Below are 16,447 nucleotides of genomic sequence, written 5' to 3' on the forward strand. Positions count from 1 at the left end.
TGGAAACGACCAGCTCCTCCCGTGTAGTTCTGGGCTGATTCTTCACTATTCTTGGCATCACTGAAACCCCACGAGGAGAGATCTTCCGTGGGGCCGACAGACATTGACAGTCATCGTTAGCCTCTTCCATTTCCTGTCAATTGCTCCAACAGTTGTTCTTTTTTCACCAAGCTGCTTAGCAATTGCCCTGTAGCCCTTTCCAGCAAGGTCTACAGTTTTGTCTCTTGTGTCTTTTGACAGCTCTTTGGTTTTGCCTATGTTGCTACTTAGACTTGGCTGGTTGTGGGGTGCACAGGTGTCTTTATGACAGCTAACGACCTCAAACAGGTGCTACTTATTTAGAATCATGAGCAGAGTGTAGCTGGACTATTTGAAAGCAAAATAACAGGTCTTTGAGGGTCAGAAATCTGGTTGATAAGCAAGTGATCAAATACTTATTTGACACAGTAATTCACAAATAAATTGTTCGAAAATCATACAATGTGATTACCGGATTTTTCTTTTTAGATTCTGTCTCTCACAGTGGAAATGCACCTATGCTGAAAATTGTAGACCCCTCCATCACTTCTAAGTAAGAGAAGTTGCAAAATCACAGGATGATCAAATACTTATTGACCTCACTGTAAATGTCTGAGACAACCAATGACTGATCTAACAGCTGCTGAGCCGAGAGCCTTCATGGACTGTGCACCAACCTGTTGGGGAGTCATCTGTGAGGACCAACTAGTGGTAGGTTACAGGACCCATCCCTTGGCCCTCCTCCAGGCTGGTTGAGTACCCTCCACCGATGGAGAGCTCGATGTAGCCCCTGTGAGACCACCACTGTTGGGACTGTGTTAAAACATGCTTCAGTTTCTCACATTTTTATGCAATCCTTGTTCATCCTACAGAGTTATCAGTTTCATTAAAAAAAAAATCAGGGGTTTGGGGTGGGATTAAGGAAGTTTCAGAGTACTGCAGATTCCTCAACCTGTAGATGATAGTACATATGAGTCTAATGGTGCACGTCACCCCCTCCCTGCTTGTTCTTTGTTTCTCTGAGCAGACTGTGATGACTGCATGTGTGGAAAAGACTGTTGTTGGTTTGTTTTTATCTGCTGAAAATCAGACACCACAAAATTTCTGTCTGGGCCTCCAAGAAAAGAGGAAATGCAGCCTGTGGTTTCAGCCTGAAGTCTAACGTTTGTTTTATTTAAAGTCAACACAGCACAGTGGAAATGTGCAGGTATGACAATGTGTGAAAACAGGTTAAAAGTAGCTTTATTGTGGTGATGACACATGCTGGACTAAAGGATAAATAAAGCATGTGGGCATCAAGAGAAACGGTGAAAAGCTTGTTTCTCACGCTCATGTCTTTAAGAGTCTCTGCATGGACGTGCTGTAAATGTTCATTTATCTCTGAAATAAATAAAATCATCCATCACTCTCTCTGTCCACAACATCATATACAGATACAGTGATACAAATAAATTTAAAAATCATGCAATGTGATTTCCTGAATTGTTTTCAAAATCCTGTCTCTCACAGTGGGAATGCAGCTACATTGTGAATTTCAGATCCCTCCATGATTTCTAAGTGGGAGAACTTGCAAATTTGCAGGGTGTTCAAATACTTCTGTTCCTCCCTGCATGCTTTTCTTCTTACTGCAACTTCCAAACAGGCCAGTTCCTCACAGTATAACACAAAACTCCAAAGTATAATCACTGCTTTGTAACCAGCAGAGGAGCCAGTAAATCATCTAAACCTACTGATACTAATGTGTCTGTTTGGCTGCTGTTACAGAAATGGTTCCTACACCTGTGATGATGACGTCAGTGTTTGACTCCAAACTGTCTGCTGGACTCTGCAGTATCACAGAGACTTGCTGTCTTCAAGCCTCATAACATATTGATATGTACTGAAACTTTTGCACTTATGTTAACATATAAACTGCAAATAACATAAAAACATGAAGTAACATCTTAATGTATTTTACCTTTCCCACAGAAAAGTGGAGGGAAGGAGAAACAAACATGCTGTTCAACAATCTAAAACACTTCGATATCAACATGTTTGTGAGTGTGTGTAGATGATATTGCAACAAACCTTAACTGTAACCTTTGTAAGAAAGTGTTTGACAGAATAAGGATAGATGCTGTGTTTACATGCTTTAACTATTATTAATATTATAGACTGTATCTTGAGAATGAGAAGTGAGAAACTGAGGTACACTGCATTCTTATATGGAGGGGATTAGCCAATCACAAAGTTACCACACAAAGCTTTCACTGCTGTGTTGTCCTTTTGGACTCCAATGTGGGCGGAGCCTATAGTAGCTTTCATTGTGTATAAGATCACCTAGACAGGTTATGGAGAGACAGACAACCATTCATGTTCACATTCACACCTGCAGGCAATCATTGGAATCACCAGTTAACATAATAATATATGACTTTGGACTCTGGGGAGAAGTCAGATAGGTGGAGGGAGAAGATGCAAACTTCACACAAACAGCCCAGCTGGTGGATTCAAACCAACAACTTTCTTCCTGTGAGGCAACAGTATGAACCACAGTCATCCAGCTCATGGTGGTCTAAGAAGTTTGGAAGGAAAGTGACTAAACTTCTTTAACTTTCTTGAAGACGTGTAACCTCTCATCTAAGAGGCTTTTTCATTTCTAAAAGCAAACAGTAGAGAGTCTCAGGTATTTTAACCTCAGTGAGGGTTTTACTTTAAGTGGGTCATAGACCCACAATTAATGACGTGAGTCATCACATGAGCCAAGCTGTGAAAAAAGGTGCGAGAGTCTGGGGAGGGTCTGTGCTGGCGGACGTTGGTTACTGGCCTGGTAGCCTGGCTACCCTTGGGTGGGTCTGGGACGGGCGTGGAGGCTTGGGGGACTGGGGTGCTCCGCCCTGGTCTGGGGTGCTGGCTGGGCCTTGGGGGCTTAGGTCCTGGTTGTTGTGTCGCTGGAGCTGTGGGTGCATGGGGACTCAGCCCAGTGCAGGGGACCCCTGGTGCATCGGCCCAACTGGAGGGCTCTCTAACTGGTGAGGAGGCTGTTATATCTTTGCAGGAGGTCTCCTCTCTACAGGAGCTCACTCTGCAGGTGGGGGAGAGATATACGATATATATTTTCACGGACCGGCCTTTAAGGTGTCGCGGATAAATACAACAAAATAAAACTAGTACCGGTACCGAAAAAAAGAAGATTGATTTATAACACACGTGAAAAGACCCAGGAAAACCGAGTTAACGATAAAAACGATAACAAAATAACGCTGAAAACCGATAAAGACCCTCAAAACCATGCATTTCACACCTGAGCCTCAACTCTCGCGACCTGGTACCAAACGACTCATGGACTGGTACCGGTCCGAGGCCCGGGGGTTTGGGACCGCTGCCCTAGCAGATCGTTACATGGAGAAACCCTTTGAATACAAGTGTGCTGATCCACACAGGTGTGCACACAGGTGTACACACGGGTGTTCACAGACACAAACTACACCTTTCTTGGCTGCTACCTCAAAGCACATTGTGCGCTGTCGATCTTGCGTGCTGCACAATAACATTTAATATTTAGTATCTACTGTTATCTACTGCTAGCTAGTTCATTGTGATGGTGCTGTATTTATTATGTTGCTCTGTTTTGTTTGTTTTCTCTTCTGTTTTTTTTTTCTCCACATAGTTGATCCAGGTGTTTTGTTTGTTTTTCTTTCTCCCCCCTTTCTCACCGTCTCTTCTCCCCTCTATTTTTCTTTCTCTCCCTCTCTTTCTTTCATTCTTTCTCCCTGTCCTATCCCATAATCATGTCTGTCCCGTCTGTAACAACAGGAAATAAAATAAAATAAATACATAATTATAATAAAGGTCAATCAAATGGACCAATATGGCAAGGCCATGATGATCCACTTGGTAAAGTAAATCTTTCTTGGCCTTAAGACAACAATTCTGATGGCTAAAGATCTAAATGGGACAGGCAAAAAAAAAAGAAAGTGAGCCGTTATGGAGCTTTTTGTACTTAAAAAACACATTAATGAATCAAAGCTAATCAGTGCTCTGTGTATGACTTATTTAGTGAGTCAAAAATAGAAAAGAGTGGCCGTACAGATGAAAGTTTACAATTTTACCATTGTTTTAAGTCACAGTATGTGTGTCTGCTCAGCCTTTCCAAGCGGTAAATGTGAGTTGAGTTCCACAAAAAAAAAGAAATTTCCAACTTCTGGCTTATTCAGAAATTATCATCGGAGATTTTGGGTGAGAATGCTGTGAGAGGTTGCCTCACCCCATCATGTGATGTATTGAGGTCACCTGAAGAAAGATACTAGTGGGGGTTGATGTGCCTGGGAAGAGATCTCAAAACAGGATTGTAGTTGGCTGACAGCTGACGCCATAAGGCACCACCTCTGGTTAATGATGGTCATTCACAGTAGAGACGGCCTCTTTCACTCCTCTTTCAAACCATCATACTAGTCTGTTCAAATGTGAACACTGGCACCTATGAGTGATATTTGATATGATATTGGGAACAGATGAAACCAAATAAATATTTGGAGATCATTGTCTGTGCATAATCCTGGAGAGTGAGTGCGGTGGCCAGAAACTGAAAACAACACATTTTGGGAAGACAGCATTCATGTATTGCACAATAAATGTCTGTGGATCTACACAAACATTGACTGATAAGATGACTCAAGATAAAATATTCCAACATTATGATGATCCACAGCACACTGCACAAATCACATAAAAGTCTCTGAGAATAAAACATAATTATGAGCTGGTAAAATATGTCACCTGACCTGAAACAACAGAAGGTAAGAAGCAAACACAAGAAGCAAGCCTGCATGTTTGCAGTGGACAGGAAATGTGAACACGTCACACAACTGCTGTGGTCAAAGCTACAGGAGCTGTTTGAGGTTTGTATAAAAGGAAAGGAAGCACAGAGAGGCCACAGTCAGAAGAAACACTCTGGTCTTATCTGTATTAAATGCAGCTTCTCTTTTTATTATTGATGTAAAGTCAAAGTGTTTGAGATCAGCTGAGGATCAGAGTGCAGCAGGGCTGGATGTGAGGATGGGGCACTCTTTGCTCTGCATGACGGGGTTATTGTGTAAGTACATTTGTGACATTGTTTGAATGGCACTGATTAATGAAAGTGTTTCTCATGTGTGAGAATTAGAGTGTATCACTGGTTTGAAGTGTTTATGTGAGAGTTTGAACAAAGCATATTTGTGATGTTTATGAAAGTTACAGACAAATGTTGGCTGGTTCCTTGGTTCAGTTTAGTCTGAGTATCGTGTTGGATACATCGCTGCTTGTTGCACTTGACTCATTGTTGTGTACAAGTTCATATATTCATAGTGTTTTATGCACAGAAATATTTTGATGAGCAGTAACTGTGTCATGTGAAAATTAATCTTTAAAAAACACTTTTGTTCATTTTGAGTTTGATTTTCTGTCAGTTTGATGCTGATGATGTTTAATCTTTACTTTAGTGCTCGGTTCTCTCTTCTACGTTAATGCTGAAGGTGAGAAATGGTTCATTTTCCTTGCTTCATATTTATATAATATGTATAATTTTAATCTGATATTTCATATTTCATGCACCATTTTAAATCACATCCTGTTTCTCTGTTTGTGCATTGTTTTATTTAAGATACTAAATGGGTTTATAAACAGTGAGTGAGTTAAATCCTGCAGCTCTGTGCAGTCACTCTGTGGTTTTACTCAGAATATTAATTAACTGCTTTAATTTGTTTCATAAAAACACATCTTATTATTTTCAAGTCCAAATGTCACCAGGATGCAGTAAATCTTTTGACTCTTAACAGCAGCAATAAAAATCAGTTCAGCTTCAAAATGACTTTATGCTTCCATCAATCTCTAACTTGATGTGTTTATGTGAACAGTTCCCAATAAGCCCACCGTGATCCTCGAACCATCCTGGCCTCAGATATACAGCAGTGAGACAGTCACTGTCAGATGTGGAGGAAGTCAGTCGCTGGTTGTATGGAGAGATGGCACAGTAATCAGACCTCGAACATCTGAATACAGAATCAGCAGAGCTACTGAGTCTGACAGTGGAGGATACAGCTGCTGCAACGTGAATCTTTCAGTCTGCAGTGACATCATCACACTGACTGTATCATGTAAGTTGGACACATTTCATTGAGTCATATTGTTCTTTGTTTTAGTTTAGTAACAAAATCAGAGAAAATCGTAACAAACATTAAACACAGATGTGATGATCTCAGTTTCTTCAGTACCTGCACATGTGTAGTTTCCACCACTGCAGCTCAGAATTATACACAATTATTTTGTTTTTATAATTTATTTGAAGTTGTGGATCAAACATGATCAATAAATACAGAATGAGCAGAGCTGCTGTCTGACGATGGAAATACAGATGCTGAAAAAAGAAAAGGCTGATCATCAACAGAGAAGAGTTCTGTTATCACATCACAGCCCTGGTTGGGGTCGGGGATAGCATACAGTATGAAAAACATCTGTGTGAATTATGACTGATAAATGCTGCTGACTGTGCACTGGTTATGCATCTTTATGCATATATATTTATGTGATCATGATCCTTAAAACAAACATTTAAATAAAAAACAGATTAACAAAAAATCTGATAATAAGAGCGACCACAATCAACTGGCCTCAGATCAGCTAACAGTGTATAGTTCACCTGTCTCTGCATTTAGGAGTACAGTTTGGTGACAGAGCATAAAAACAGTCTCACCTGATTCTTGATTCACTCTGATAAAGTTTTCATCATGTTATATACATCCAGCGTTAGCTCCTGGCTCTCTAGCTGGCTAACAGTTAGCTGAGATACCTGTGCTGTCCTCATGTGTGCTGCTGCCAGTTGTTGATTCTCATCAAATTTGCTTTGAAGTCACTTTTTTTTTGTGCTGTTGGTGCCTGTTTGCATCAAGTGTGATGATCACACTGAGATCAGGGACCGACCTACCTGAGAAACCTGAGATCTATTATTGAACTCCATCCATCTTCTTAACCCATCATCCAGGGTTGTGACCTATTAAGCACTTACTGAATTAAAAAAATACATAAATTATAAATTAATAAAAATAAATTTTATTTTTTTAAATTACTATTGAGTTTTTATGTTGAAATCTTTATTTGTTATATAACAAAGTTTTCTCCGAAGCAACTGACAGTCTGATGTTTGTCTTTCCTGTAACATCAACAGCAAGTAAACCCAGAGCCACACTGACAGCACAAAGTTCAGTCATACCAGCAGGGGGCAGTGTGACACTGAGCTGCTCTGTGGAGGGCTCTGCTGGCTGGAAGTTTGACTGGTTCAGACGTGATTCACGGTTTTCTGGAGCTCAGAAAATAGGAGCTGGAAGATCAGAGCACACGATCAGTATTTCAGAAGGAGGCATCTATTACTGCAGAGGAGGGAGAGGAGATCCAGTTTTCTCCACAGAGGACAGTGCTGCAGTTACAATTCAGAAACAAGGTGAGGGTGAAATTTTGTTGTGAAATAAAACGAAACATCATGATTAAACTGAAGTAACAATTGATTTATGATTTTTTTTTCAATTTAATATTTGTGTTTATTTGTTTGTTAGGGAAAGTTTTGGCTGCTTTGAAACTGCAGCACAGCTGGTCTCAGATATTCACTGGTGAGACAATCACTCTCAGATGTGAGATTCAGGGAGGTGAAGGAAAGGTGTGGAAATATGAATGGACAGCACCCAACACAAACAGCCCTCCAACATCCAGTGAATACAGGATCAGCAGAGTTTCAGTGTCCCACAGTGGAGACTACAGATGTCGGGGTAGCAGTGACTATCTCTTAACAGGATGGAGTGATGCCTTCAGACTGACAGTTTCATGTGAGTTGGACCATGATTCATGCTGACATTTCATGTTTTCATGTTTACATCTGTCTTAACAGGAAAACTCCAACAATGATCCAGCTGTCTGCAGGCAGCTCAGGACAACAGTTTTTCTCACTGTGCAAACAGAAAGGAGAGACACCATGGAGGCTCTTAAATATCAGCAGTTTAAAGAGGAATGTACAGAGATGACAGTTTGATAAGAGGATGATAAATCAGTGAAATCTTTAGTTTGTTAGACAGTCTAATGTGTCACATGCAGGTAGGGATGGGAATGGATAAGAATTTATTGATTCTCACTGGCTCCACTTTGAGAGTCGCCACCATCTCTAAGCACAATATCAAAGACATTCATGCAGATTAGAGGCTGTGAGGGCAAATGTTTGTGCATGTTGGAGGTATTTCTCCTCTTTGTTGGGATCATTACTAGAAAAATGTAAAGCAAAAAAGCTCTTACACAAAATCAGCACAAAGAGACCTTACATCGGTTGTCATGGTGATTCTACAGTAGAAACATGAACAAGTAGAAATGGAGCTGCAGCCTGACTGCTCATCAGTTTGTTAGGATGAAGTTCATCACTCTTGGTTATTGGCTAGCTTAGCATTAGCATGCTATCCTTGCAGGTGCTTTAAAGAGCTCCAACAAAAACTACTTTGTTTCTGTTTGTAGATAAATTAATCAGTGAATGTTTAAAGTTTGATCAGTGCTGTAACAAGTTTATTCTTGAGGGTGATTTAATGTTTTACTTATTTTGTTTCTTCAACAGCAAGTAAACCCAGAGCCACACTGACAGCACAAAGTTCAGTCATACCAGCAGGGGGCAGTGTGACACTGAGCTGCTCTGTGGAGGGCTCTGCTGGCTGGAAGTTTGACTGGTTCAGACGTGATTCAGTCTCTTCTAAAGCTCAGCTCATGAGAGGAAATGAAGCAAACAGAGTTATTAGTGTCTCACAAGGAGGTCTGTACCACTGCAGAGGAGGGAGAGGAGATCCAGTTTACTACACAGAGGACAGCAGTGACGTCACAGTTACAGAAACTCGTGAATTTAATTATTTTATTTCTACAACACTAAGAGGTCATTATGTAATGTGTGCTAACAACTTTATCTAATAGCTGTGAGTTTATTAACCCTCAGATAAGTTTTCTGCTCATTAAGATTACTTGGAGAGGTGGGAAAATAGAAACATTTATTCAAAATTGTTTTTGATTTAAGTCCAAAAATTGTGAGATTAAGGACTCACCCTCACAGAGAATGTGCTCTCCAAAAAACATCAACAAAACAATTCAGACCTTTAAAAAATGTATTTTAGCTACAAAAGTTCAGATTCCAAAGAAAAATGAGATCTTGCAGTGAAAAGTTTCAGATTGTGTTTTAATAACAAACAACAAAACAAATGTTTCTTTGTTACAGTGTTGATGTAAACACCAGCCATACCTGCAGGTGTAAACATGAGACTGTGCTGTAACAATGTAAACACTGTATATGAGAGTTGTGTTGGATCTGATTGTTCAGTGTTCAGCATGGTGATGGCTGAGGGATCAAAGCTGTTCCTTAGTTTGTTAGTTCTTGTCTTTCTGGCTCTGAAATGTCTGCCTGAAGGTAGACGTTCACACAGTGCATGACCTGGGTGAGATGGATCCTGAAGGATTTTCTTTGTGTTCCTGAGACTGCGGGAGCTGTGCAGGTCTTCAAGTGAGGGCAAAGGATGGCCGACTATCCTCTGGGTGACCTGTATAACCCTGTGGAGCTATTTCCTCTGTGCTACTGTGCAGCTGTGCTATACAGTTCTTCATGTAGCACAGTATGCTATCAAAAAACAGCTACAGGTCAGGGTGTTTGAAAATATCTCAGTGAATCCTGATGAAACAGTCCTGCCTCTGGCCTGGTTTTGACTGTCTTTGTGCTGATTGTAGCTATTTTACTAAGTGGGATGTGGCCGTGATGAAAACAGTTACCTGTGGTCAGACTGGCCCGAGGTGTGGTTTAAACCTGTAGCCTGTTTGAGGTTGATTTTTTTTCCACTCATGTTACTCTCATGTTTTAAACATCTGAATTTTTATGTTTCTATTTGTCTCTAACTGGATATTTTTCTGTGAACAGTTCCCAGTAAGCCCACTGTGACCCTGCAGCCATCCTGGACTCAGATATACAGCGGTGAGACAGTCACTGTCAGATGTGAGATTCAGGGAGGTGAAGGAGCTCAGTGGACGTATGAATGGAGAGCAGCCAAGTTAAACACACCTCCAACATCCAATGAATACAGAATCATCAGAGCTACTGAGTCTGACAGTGGAGGATACAGCTGCCGGGGCAGGAGGGACTATTTCTTCTCAGAGTGGAGTGATATCATCACACTGACTGTATCATGTAAGATCTTTCATCCAGAGTATCTAAATAAGGAAAAAGCACGTCTTCTTTCTTACAGCTTTATAACTGTCTTTCATGTTGGTCAGTAAAATGTTTAGTTTTTATTCCAACAACAAAAACCTGAACAGCAGCTTTTTATTCACAGTGAAGAGAACAAAACATATGAGAGTAACTTCTCTGCTGTGCAGCTCTAATACATGAAAGATGAAATGCAGAACAAATGCTGGATCTGTCTCAGCTGCTCCACCACATCCACTAAGAAACATTAAATCCACTGATCGTTCCTCATGTGTGTTTTTAACTTAGAAATTCAGCAAATTAAATATGAAAGATTAGTATTGTGTTTGTGTGATAGTTGTACAGTTTGTTGCAGCTTCACCATTAAAGTTATGTGATATTTATTATTTCCATATTTCCACCAAGTTATTTCAACTGGTTTGATTCAGTCATTGACTTTTGTTCTTTTTCTAAACTGAACTGCAGATAAACCAAAGGCCAAACTGAGAGCTGATAACACAGCTGTTCCAGTAGGGGGCAGTGTGACCCTGACCTGCTCTGTGAACCCATCATCATCATCTGGATGGAAATACTACTGGTACAGAGATGAGAAATCCTCTGAAGCCCTGACCACACAAGATGCAGTTTTCCACTCAAATGGACAAATCAGTGTCTCACAGGAAGGACTCTACAGGTGCAGAGGAGGAAGAGGAAACCCAGTTTACTACACAAAGGACAGCCAGTCAGTCAGGATTGGGAAAACTGGTCAGTTTAACATGAGGTCAGATAAATTCCTGATTAAGGAGGAAGATGAAGAAAAAAAAAACTTCAACATTTTTGACATTCACGTGTTTTTATTGTACTTTCTTGAACAGTAACAGCCTCAAACAGGCCTGTTGTGACTCTGTATCCAAACTGGTCTGAGATATACAGAGGAGAGACGATCACTGTCCGATGTGAGATCCACGGAGGAGACACTGAGTGGGATTATGAGTGGGAAACAAACAGCATGATAAAAGCTCCAAATCAAAGTGAATACAGGATTAGATCTGCTTCATCATCCAACAGTGGAAACTATCGCTGTAAGGGCAGAATGAAAAGTTCACAGCATGAAACAACAGAGTGGAGTGATTCAGTCACACTGACAGTTTCTGACAGTAAGTAGAGTCATTGTTCATTTAACCTGGAAATAGAAACAGTTTGTAAAAATGTGTTTTTATTAGTACATGTTGAGATATTTGACATGTTTAGATAGTCTCACTCTTAAAGTTCATCAAAAATATTTGTGAGTCAACATTTTAGTGACATTGAATTCAGAGTTAAGAGACGAAAAATTGAGAGAAAATCGTTGTTGAATAGATGAACCCCGTCCTGTCCTCACTGTGTCTCCATCATGGCTGAGTCCTGGAGCCTCAGTAACTCTGAACTGTGAGGTTGAACATCCGTCTGCAGGATGGAGCTTCTACTGGTATAAAGCTGTTCCTGATCTATCAGAGGAATCCTCCAGTTATGAGCTGCTACCTGATGGCAGTGGGACTGCACAGGACTCCTACATCATTCATGGACAGACACACACAGCAGGATATGTGTGCAGAGCTGGAAGAGGAGACCCAGAGTATCACACTGATCACAGTCGACCAAAGTTTGTTTGGTCTGCAGGTCAGTTTGAGGATTTTAAATCTTCACGCTGATGATTTGAAAGTCTGTAAATCTGGCTGCATAACTATCAGGACTCTTGTGAACCAAACAAAAGTCAAACATATATTTCCACTGTGATATGTTGATCCTAACATCTGTGAGCTTTGTGTCTTCACTGCATGTTGTTTCCAGATGTTCATTCAGCAGCGTCTCTCACAGTGAGTCCTGACAGAGTGCAACACTTCACCTCTGACTCTGTCTCACTGACCTGTGAGGGAAACTTCACTGAGTGGAGAGTGAGGAAGTTCTCTGAGGACGGCCGACTCTCTGACTGTAGGAGAATGACTGGATCCACATGTGACATCAACACATCAAAGTCAGATACTGCAGTGTACTGGTGTGAGTCTGGATCAGGAGAGTTCAGCAGTGCAGTCAACATCACTGTACAGAGTATGTTATTATACATTTACTTCTTGGATCTGAATGATTTAGACGTCACATGAACATTTGTCCCAGCTTTGCTGTATGTGAAGTCATTTTATCTGGAGAAAAATAGCAGTTTTTAAATACACAAGATCAGATCTTCATGATGAAAAACATTTGTACAATCTGTTCTTATTATTGTTTGTCAGCTCTTTCTAAAAGTGTGCACCAGCTGATGTGACTGAAACAATTGTGTGTGATTGTGTCACAGATGATGGTAATGGTCCTATCCTAGTGAGTCCTGTTCATCCTGTGACTGAGGGAGCTTCTGTTAGTCTGAGCTGCAGTTTGAGAACACAAAAAATACTTTCCAATGTGTTTTTCTATCACAATGACAAACTTATTGAAAATGATCCCCGAGGGGAGCTGAAGATCTCTGCAGTGTCAAAGTCTGATGAAGGTTTCTACAAGTGTCAGTACTCAGGAAGAGAGTCAGCACAGAGCTGGATGTCAGTTAAAGGTGAGCAGGATCAAAACATCTGATGGATTTTTATAAACCAATGACTGAGAAGGAACGTTATATTGTCTGATTTAAGTCTCAAAGTCACTCGGCTCCATTTTATAAAAGTATTTTTTTTTTATAAAATTCTAATTTATTAATAATTAATTGCTATTTGTTGTTACAGTAACTGTGTCAGGAGCTGACAGCTCTTCGTCTCCTGTGTGGTTGATTGTTGGACTGGTTTGTGGAGTCTCTCTCATTATTATTCTCCTGCTCTTGTTGTATCACTGCAGACAGTCCAAGTGTAAGAGCCTCTTTTCTGTTATTATTATTGTTATTATTAGTATTAGTATTGATATTGACATTTCATTGAGTATCTGTCACGGTTAGTAAACTAAAACACAACTTTATCACAGAACTTAGAAAATTATCCAAATAAAAAAAAACTAGGAAAACAAATTTCTACAAATCTTATTAAAACAAACTTTGATGAAGGATGTGACAGTAAAGGAAGATTGAGACAGTCTATAAAACACAATATAATGAGATGATGGGAAACAGGTGGGAACACAGTGATAACTAATGCCCCTTTTCCATTAGTACATTGGTGGACAACTCCAGGCTTCGAGGACCGGTGTCCCTGCAGGTTTTAGATGTGTCCTTGAACCAACACAGCTGATTTAAAAATTAGGTCCTCAACATGTCCTGAAGTTCTCCAGAGGTAACAAACTAATAATGTGATTCAGGCGTGTTGACCCAAGGTGAGATCTAAAACCTGCAGGACACCGGCCCTCGGGGCCTGGAATTGCCACCCCTGCATTAGTACCTACTTGGATCAACTCACAACTATTCGAATCGTATTGACTGGTTTTCTATTACAGTCAAGTACCACCTAATGTGTGTGGTCGTCCTAATAGCAACGTGGCTGAGCATCCTGTGACGTAATTAGGATGCGTCAAACACACTACAATGAAGGTGGACGTTGAGGCGATGATATACCTGCTGCTCAGTCTGTGAATTTTCGTCACACTCTGGGACCACGGTGTTGCTTTTGTAGCTGTTTTCCTCATTGCTGGGTTTCAAAAATGGCTGTTTTGATTTTCATCAATGTAATACTCTCATAAGTCATTGAGTGACGCCACTGAGCAGTCAATCAGTGGGATGCAGGCTGTTGACGTCACATTTTGGGATCGCCTCGGATCGCCTGGAACTCCGGCTGAGTAAATACTGAAAAAGTACCTGGTAACAGGAACAATGACCTGATGGAAAACCCTGAAAACCATGGTGACCTGACCTGAGTAGTTACTAATGGAAAAGAGGTTAACAGAATGACTATGGAGGATGTAAAACTAGACCCACGATACAGACGAGAACAGAGTCCAAAATAAAACAGGAAATGAGTGACACTGAGACCTGGAGTAAGACACACGAGCTTGACGCAGACAGTAAACAAAACATGGAGACCAGAGAGAAAGAACAGAGTGAGAACACAAGGGGATAAACAACCTCTCATTAACCAAATAGACAGATAACTGTAATGTAAACATAACATCATACGAGAAAACGAGAATGTCAACAATACAAAATACAGAACTATGAAACTAAGAATGATCAAAAATAGAAAACCAGAGAAACCAAAACATCAAACCCCGGGTCAACCATTCAGGGACCTTGAAGGAAGCACAGGCAGGAAGTTACCTGCTACACATTGTTACCTGTTGCACCTCCAGTGTTGGGAAGGTTACTTTTAAAATGTATTCCGTTACAGAATACAGAATACATGCCCCAAAATGTATTCTGTAACGTATTCCGTTACGTTACTCAATGACAGTAACGTATTCTGAATACTTTGGATTACTTAATATATTATCATGCTTTTTACAACAACGTGAATGTACTATTGCTGTGTGATTTATTACTATTACTGAAGGTGCGCGACTCCGAACTGTAGTAAAGGGACCTCTGACTAATACGGCGGGGTCCCTGTCGGCTCGTAGCCAAAAAATAGCTTTACTTTGTTGTCTGGGTCAACTTTTCTGGCGAGAGACAGAGAGAGGCGTTGAAAGGCTGCTCCAACGGAACTTATTGTTTTCGGAGGAAAACACGAACACGGTGTACAGTCGAATCTTAATAGCTTACTTACAACTGGGCTCGTCAGGCACTCTTCTTGGCTGAAGTGGTTATTATTATATTTACATGCTTCCAGCTCCCGTTTTTCCTCGATGACAACTTGTACCTTTCTACTCCCCTTTTTCTCCCTCCTCGCGCTCACAGACACATAACGTGTATGGCAGTCCATTCTCCCTGCAACACGGACTACACTGCCCATGATGCTACATTCTTTAGAGCTATGCTTGTAGCATTCTGCCTGTTAGCTTAGCACAACAACAACAACAACAACAACGAAAAGGCGCTCTCTCTCTCTCTTTTTTTTTTTTTTTCTTTTCATTTTTTGTCCCGTTTGGATCTATAGCCATCAGAATTGTTATCTTGAGGCCAAGAAAGATGCCAAGCGGATTTATTTTACCAAGTGGATCATCATGGCCTTGCCATATTGGTCCATTTGATTGACCTTTATTATAATTATAAATTTATTTTATTTTTAGTTGCAAACGGGACAGACATGACTGGGGGATAGGACAGGGGGAAAGAATGAAAGAAAGAGGGGGAGAGAAAGAAAGAAAACCAAAGGGGAGAAGAGACGGTGAGAAGGGGGGGAAGAGAGAAAAAAACAAACAAACAAAAAAAAAAAAAAAAAAAAAACTCCTGGGTCACCTGTATGGAGAAAAAAACAGAGGAGACAGCAAACAACAAAGAGCAACATAATAATAGAAAAAAAAAAGCACCATCACAATAAACAAGCTAGCCATAGATATCAATAGTTGCTAAATAATAAACGATATTGTGCAACACTCAAGATAGACAGCGCACAGTGTGCTTTGACGCAGCAGCCAAGAAAGCTGTAGTCCGCGTCTGTGAATACCCATGTGTACACCTGTGTACACCTGTGTGGATCAGCATGCTTGCATTCCAAAGGTTTCTCCATGTAATGATCTGCTAGGGAGTGTGGGGAGCCACAGCCCTGTCCTTTATGGTATCAAGCAGGTATGGAGGAGATCAAAACTCCAGACATCCAGAGGCCCCCAGAACACAAGAGACCAAGGAAGACCCACAGAGGGGCAGCTGCGCCACTGTCCCAGTAAGAGCTAAGGAGAGTCCCAGATGAGGGCTCATTCAGCAGCCGCAGAGCAGAAGCCAGGGGGAGTTGCAGTGACGCGGCCATGAGCTCCGCCGGCAGCCAGCTGTGCCTGAGTGAACGAGCCCCAGGCCGAGAGGCCGGGGGCACCCCACCTCCGAAATGGCCTGAGCGAGCCCCAATAAGCGGCCGCCAAGGAGTGAGCCGGTGTGTACCCGGACGCCCACCCCCAGATACAAAGAACGCACCGACACCTGAGGGAGTCCGCCACTGGTAGGGGAAGTGGTGGTGGGTGGAGATAGGCCTCCAAACCTTGGAGGGCCCGAGATGTCCCCAGAGAGGTGGCGTCTGATACCCAACCTGACATATAGACACAAACATACAGGCACACACATCCATTCCCACCCTCATGCTCTCATATGCACTTCACACTCAACCGACGTGGAGACAGACATAAAGAGACGCTGTA

General features: G+C 41.3%; 1 protein-coding gene across 1 annotated transcript in view; it reads left to right on the forward strand.

The window, feature by feature from the left end:
• Positions 1-2,464: 2,464 nt before the first annotated feature.
• Positions 2,465-16,447, forward strand: part of LOC113018953 (Fc receptor-like protein 5) — a 52,918-nt gene continuing 38,935 nt past the window's right edge. Inside the window, exons 1-6 of the mRNA XM_026162412.1 lie at positions 2,465-2,588; positions 5,478-5,510; positions 5,892-6,131; positions 11,579-11,878; positions 12,050-12,307; positions 12,552-12,800. Of these exons, the coding sequence (XP_026018197.1) occupies positions 2,543-2,588; positions 5,478-5,510; positions 5,892-6,131; positions 11,579-11,878; positions 12,050-12,307; positions 12,552-12,800 (1,126 nt within the window). The 5' untranslated portion in view covers positions 2,465-2,542. The remainder of the gene's footprint in view (positions 2,589-5,477; positions 5,511-5,891; positions 6,132-11,578; positions 11,879-12,049; positions 12,308-12,551; positions 12,801-16,447) is intronic.

The sequence above is a fragment of the Astatotilapia calliptera genome, chromosome 3 (genome assembly GCF_900246225.1).
Source record: "Astatotilapia calliptera chromosome 3, fAstCal1.2, whole genome shotgun sequence".
NCBI classification, from domain to species: Eukaryota; Metazoa; Chordata; class Actinopteri; order Cichliformes; family Cichlidae; genus Astatotilapia; species Astatotilapia calliptera.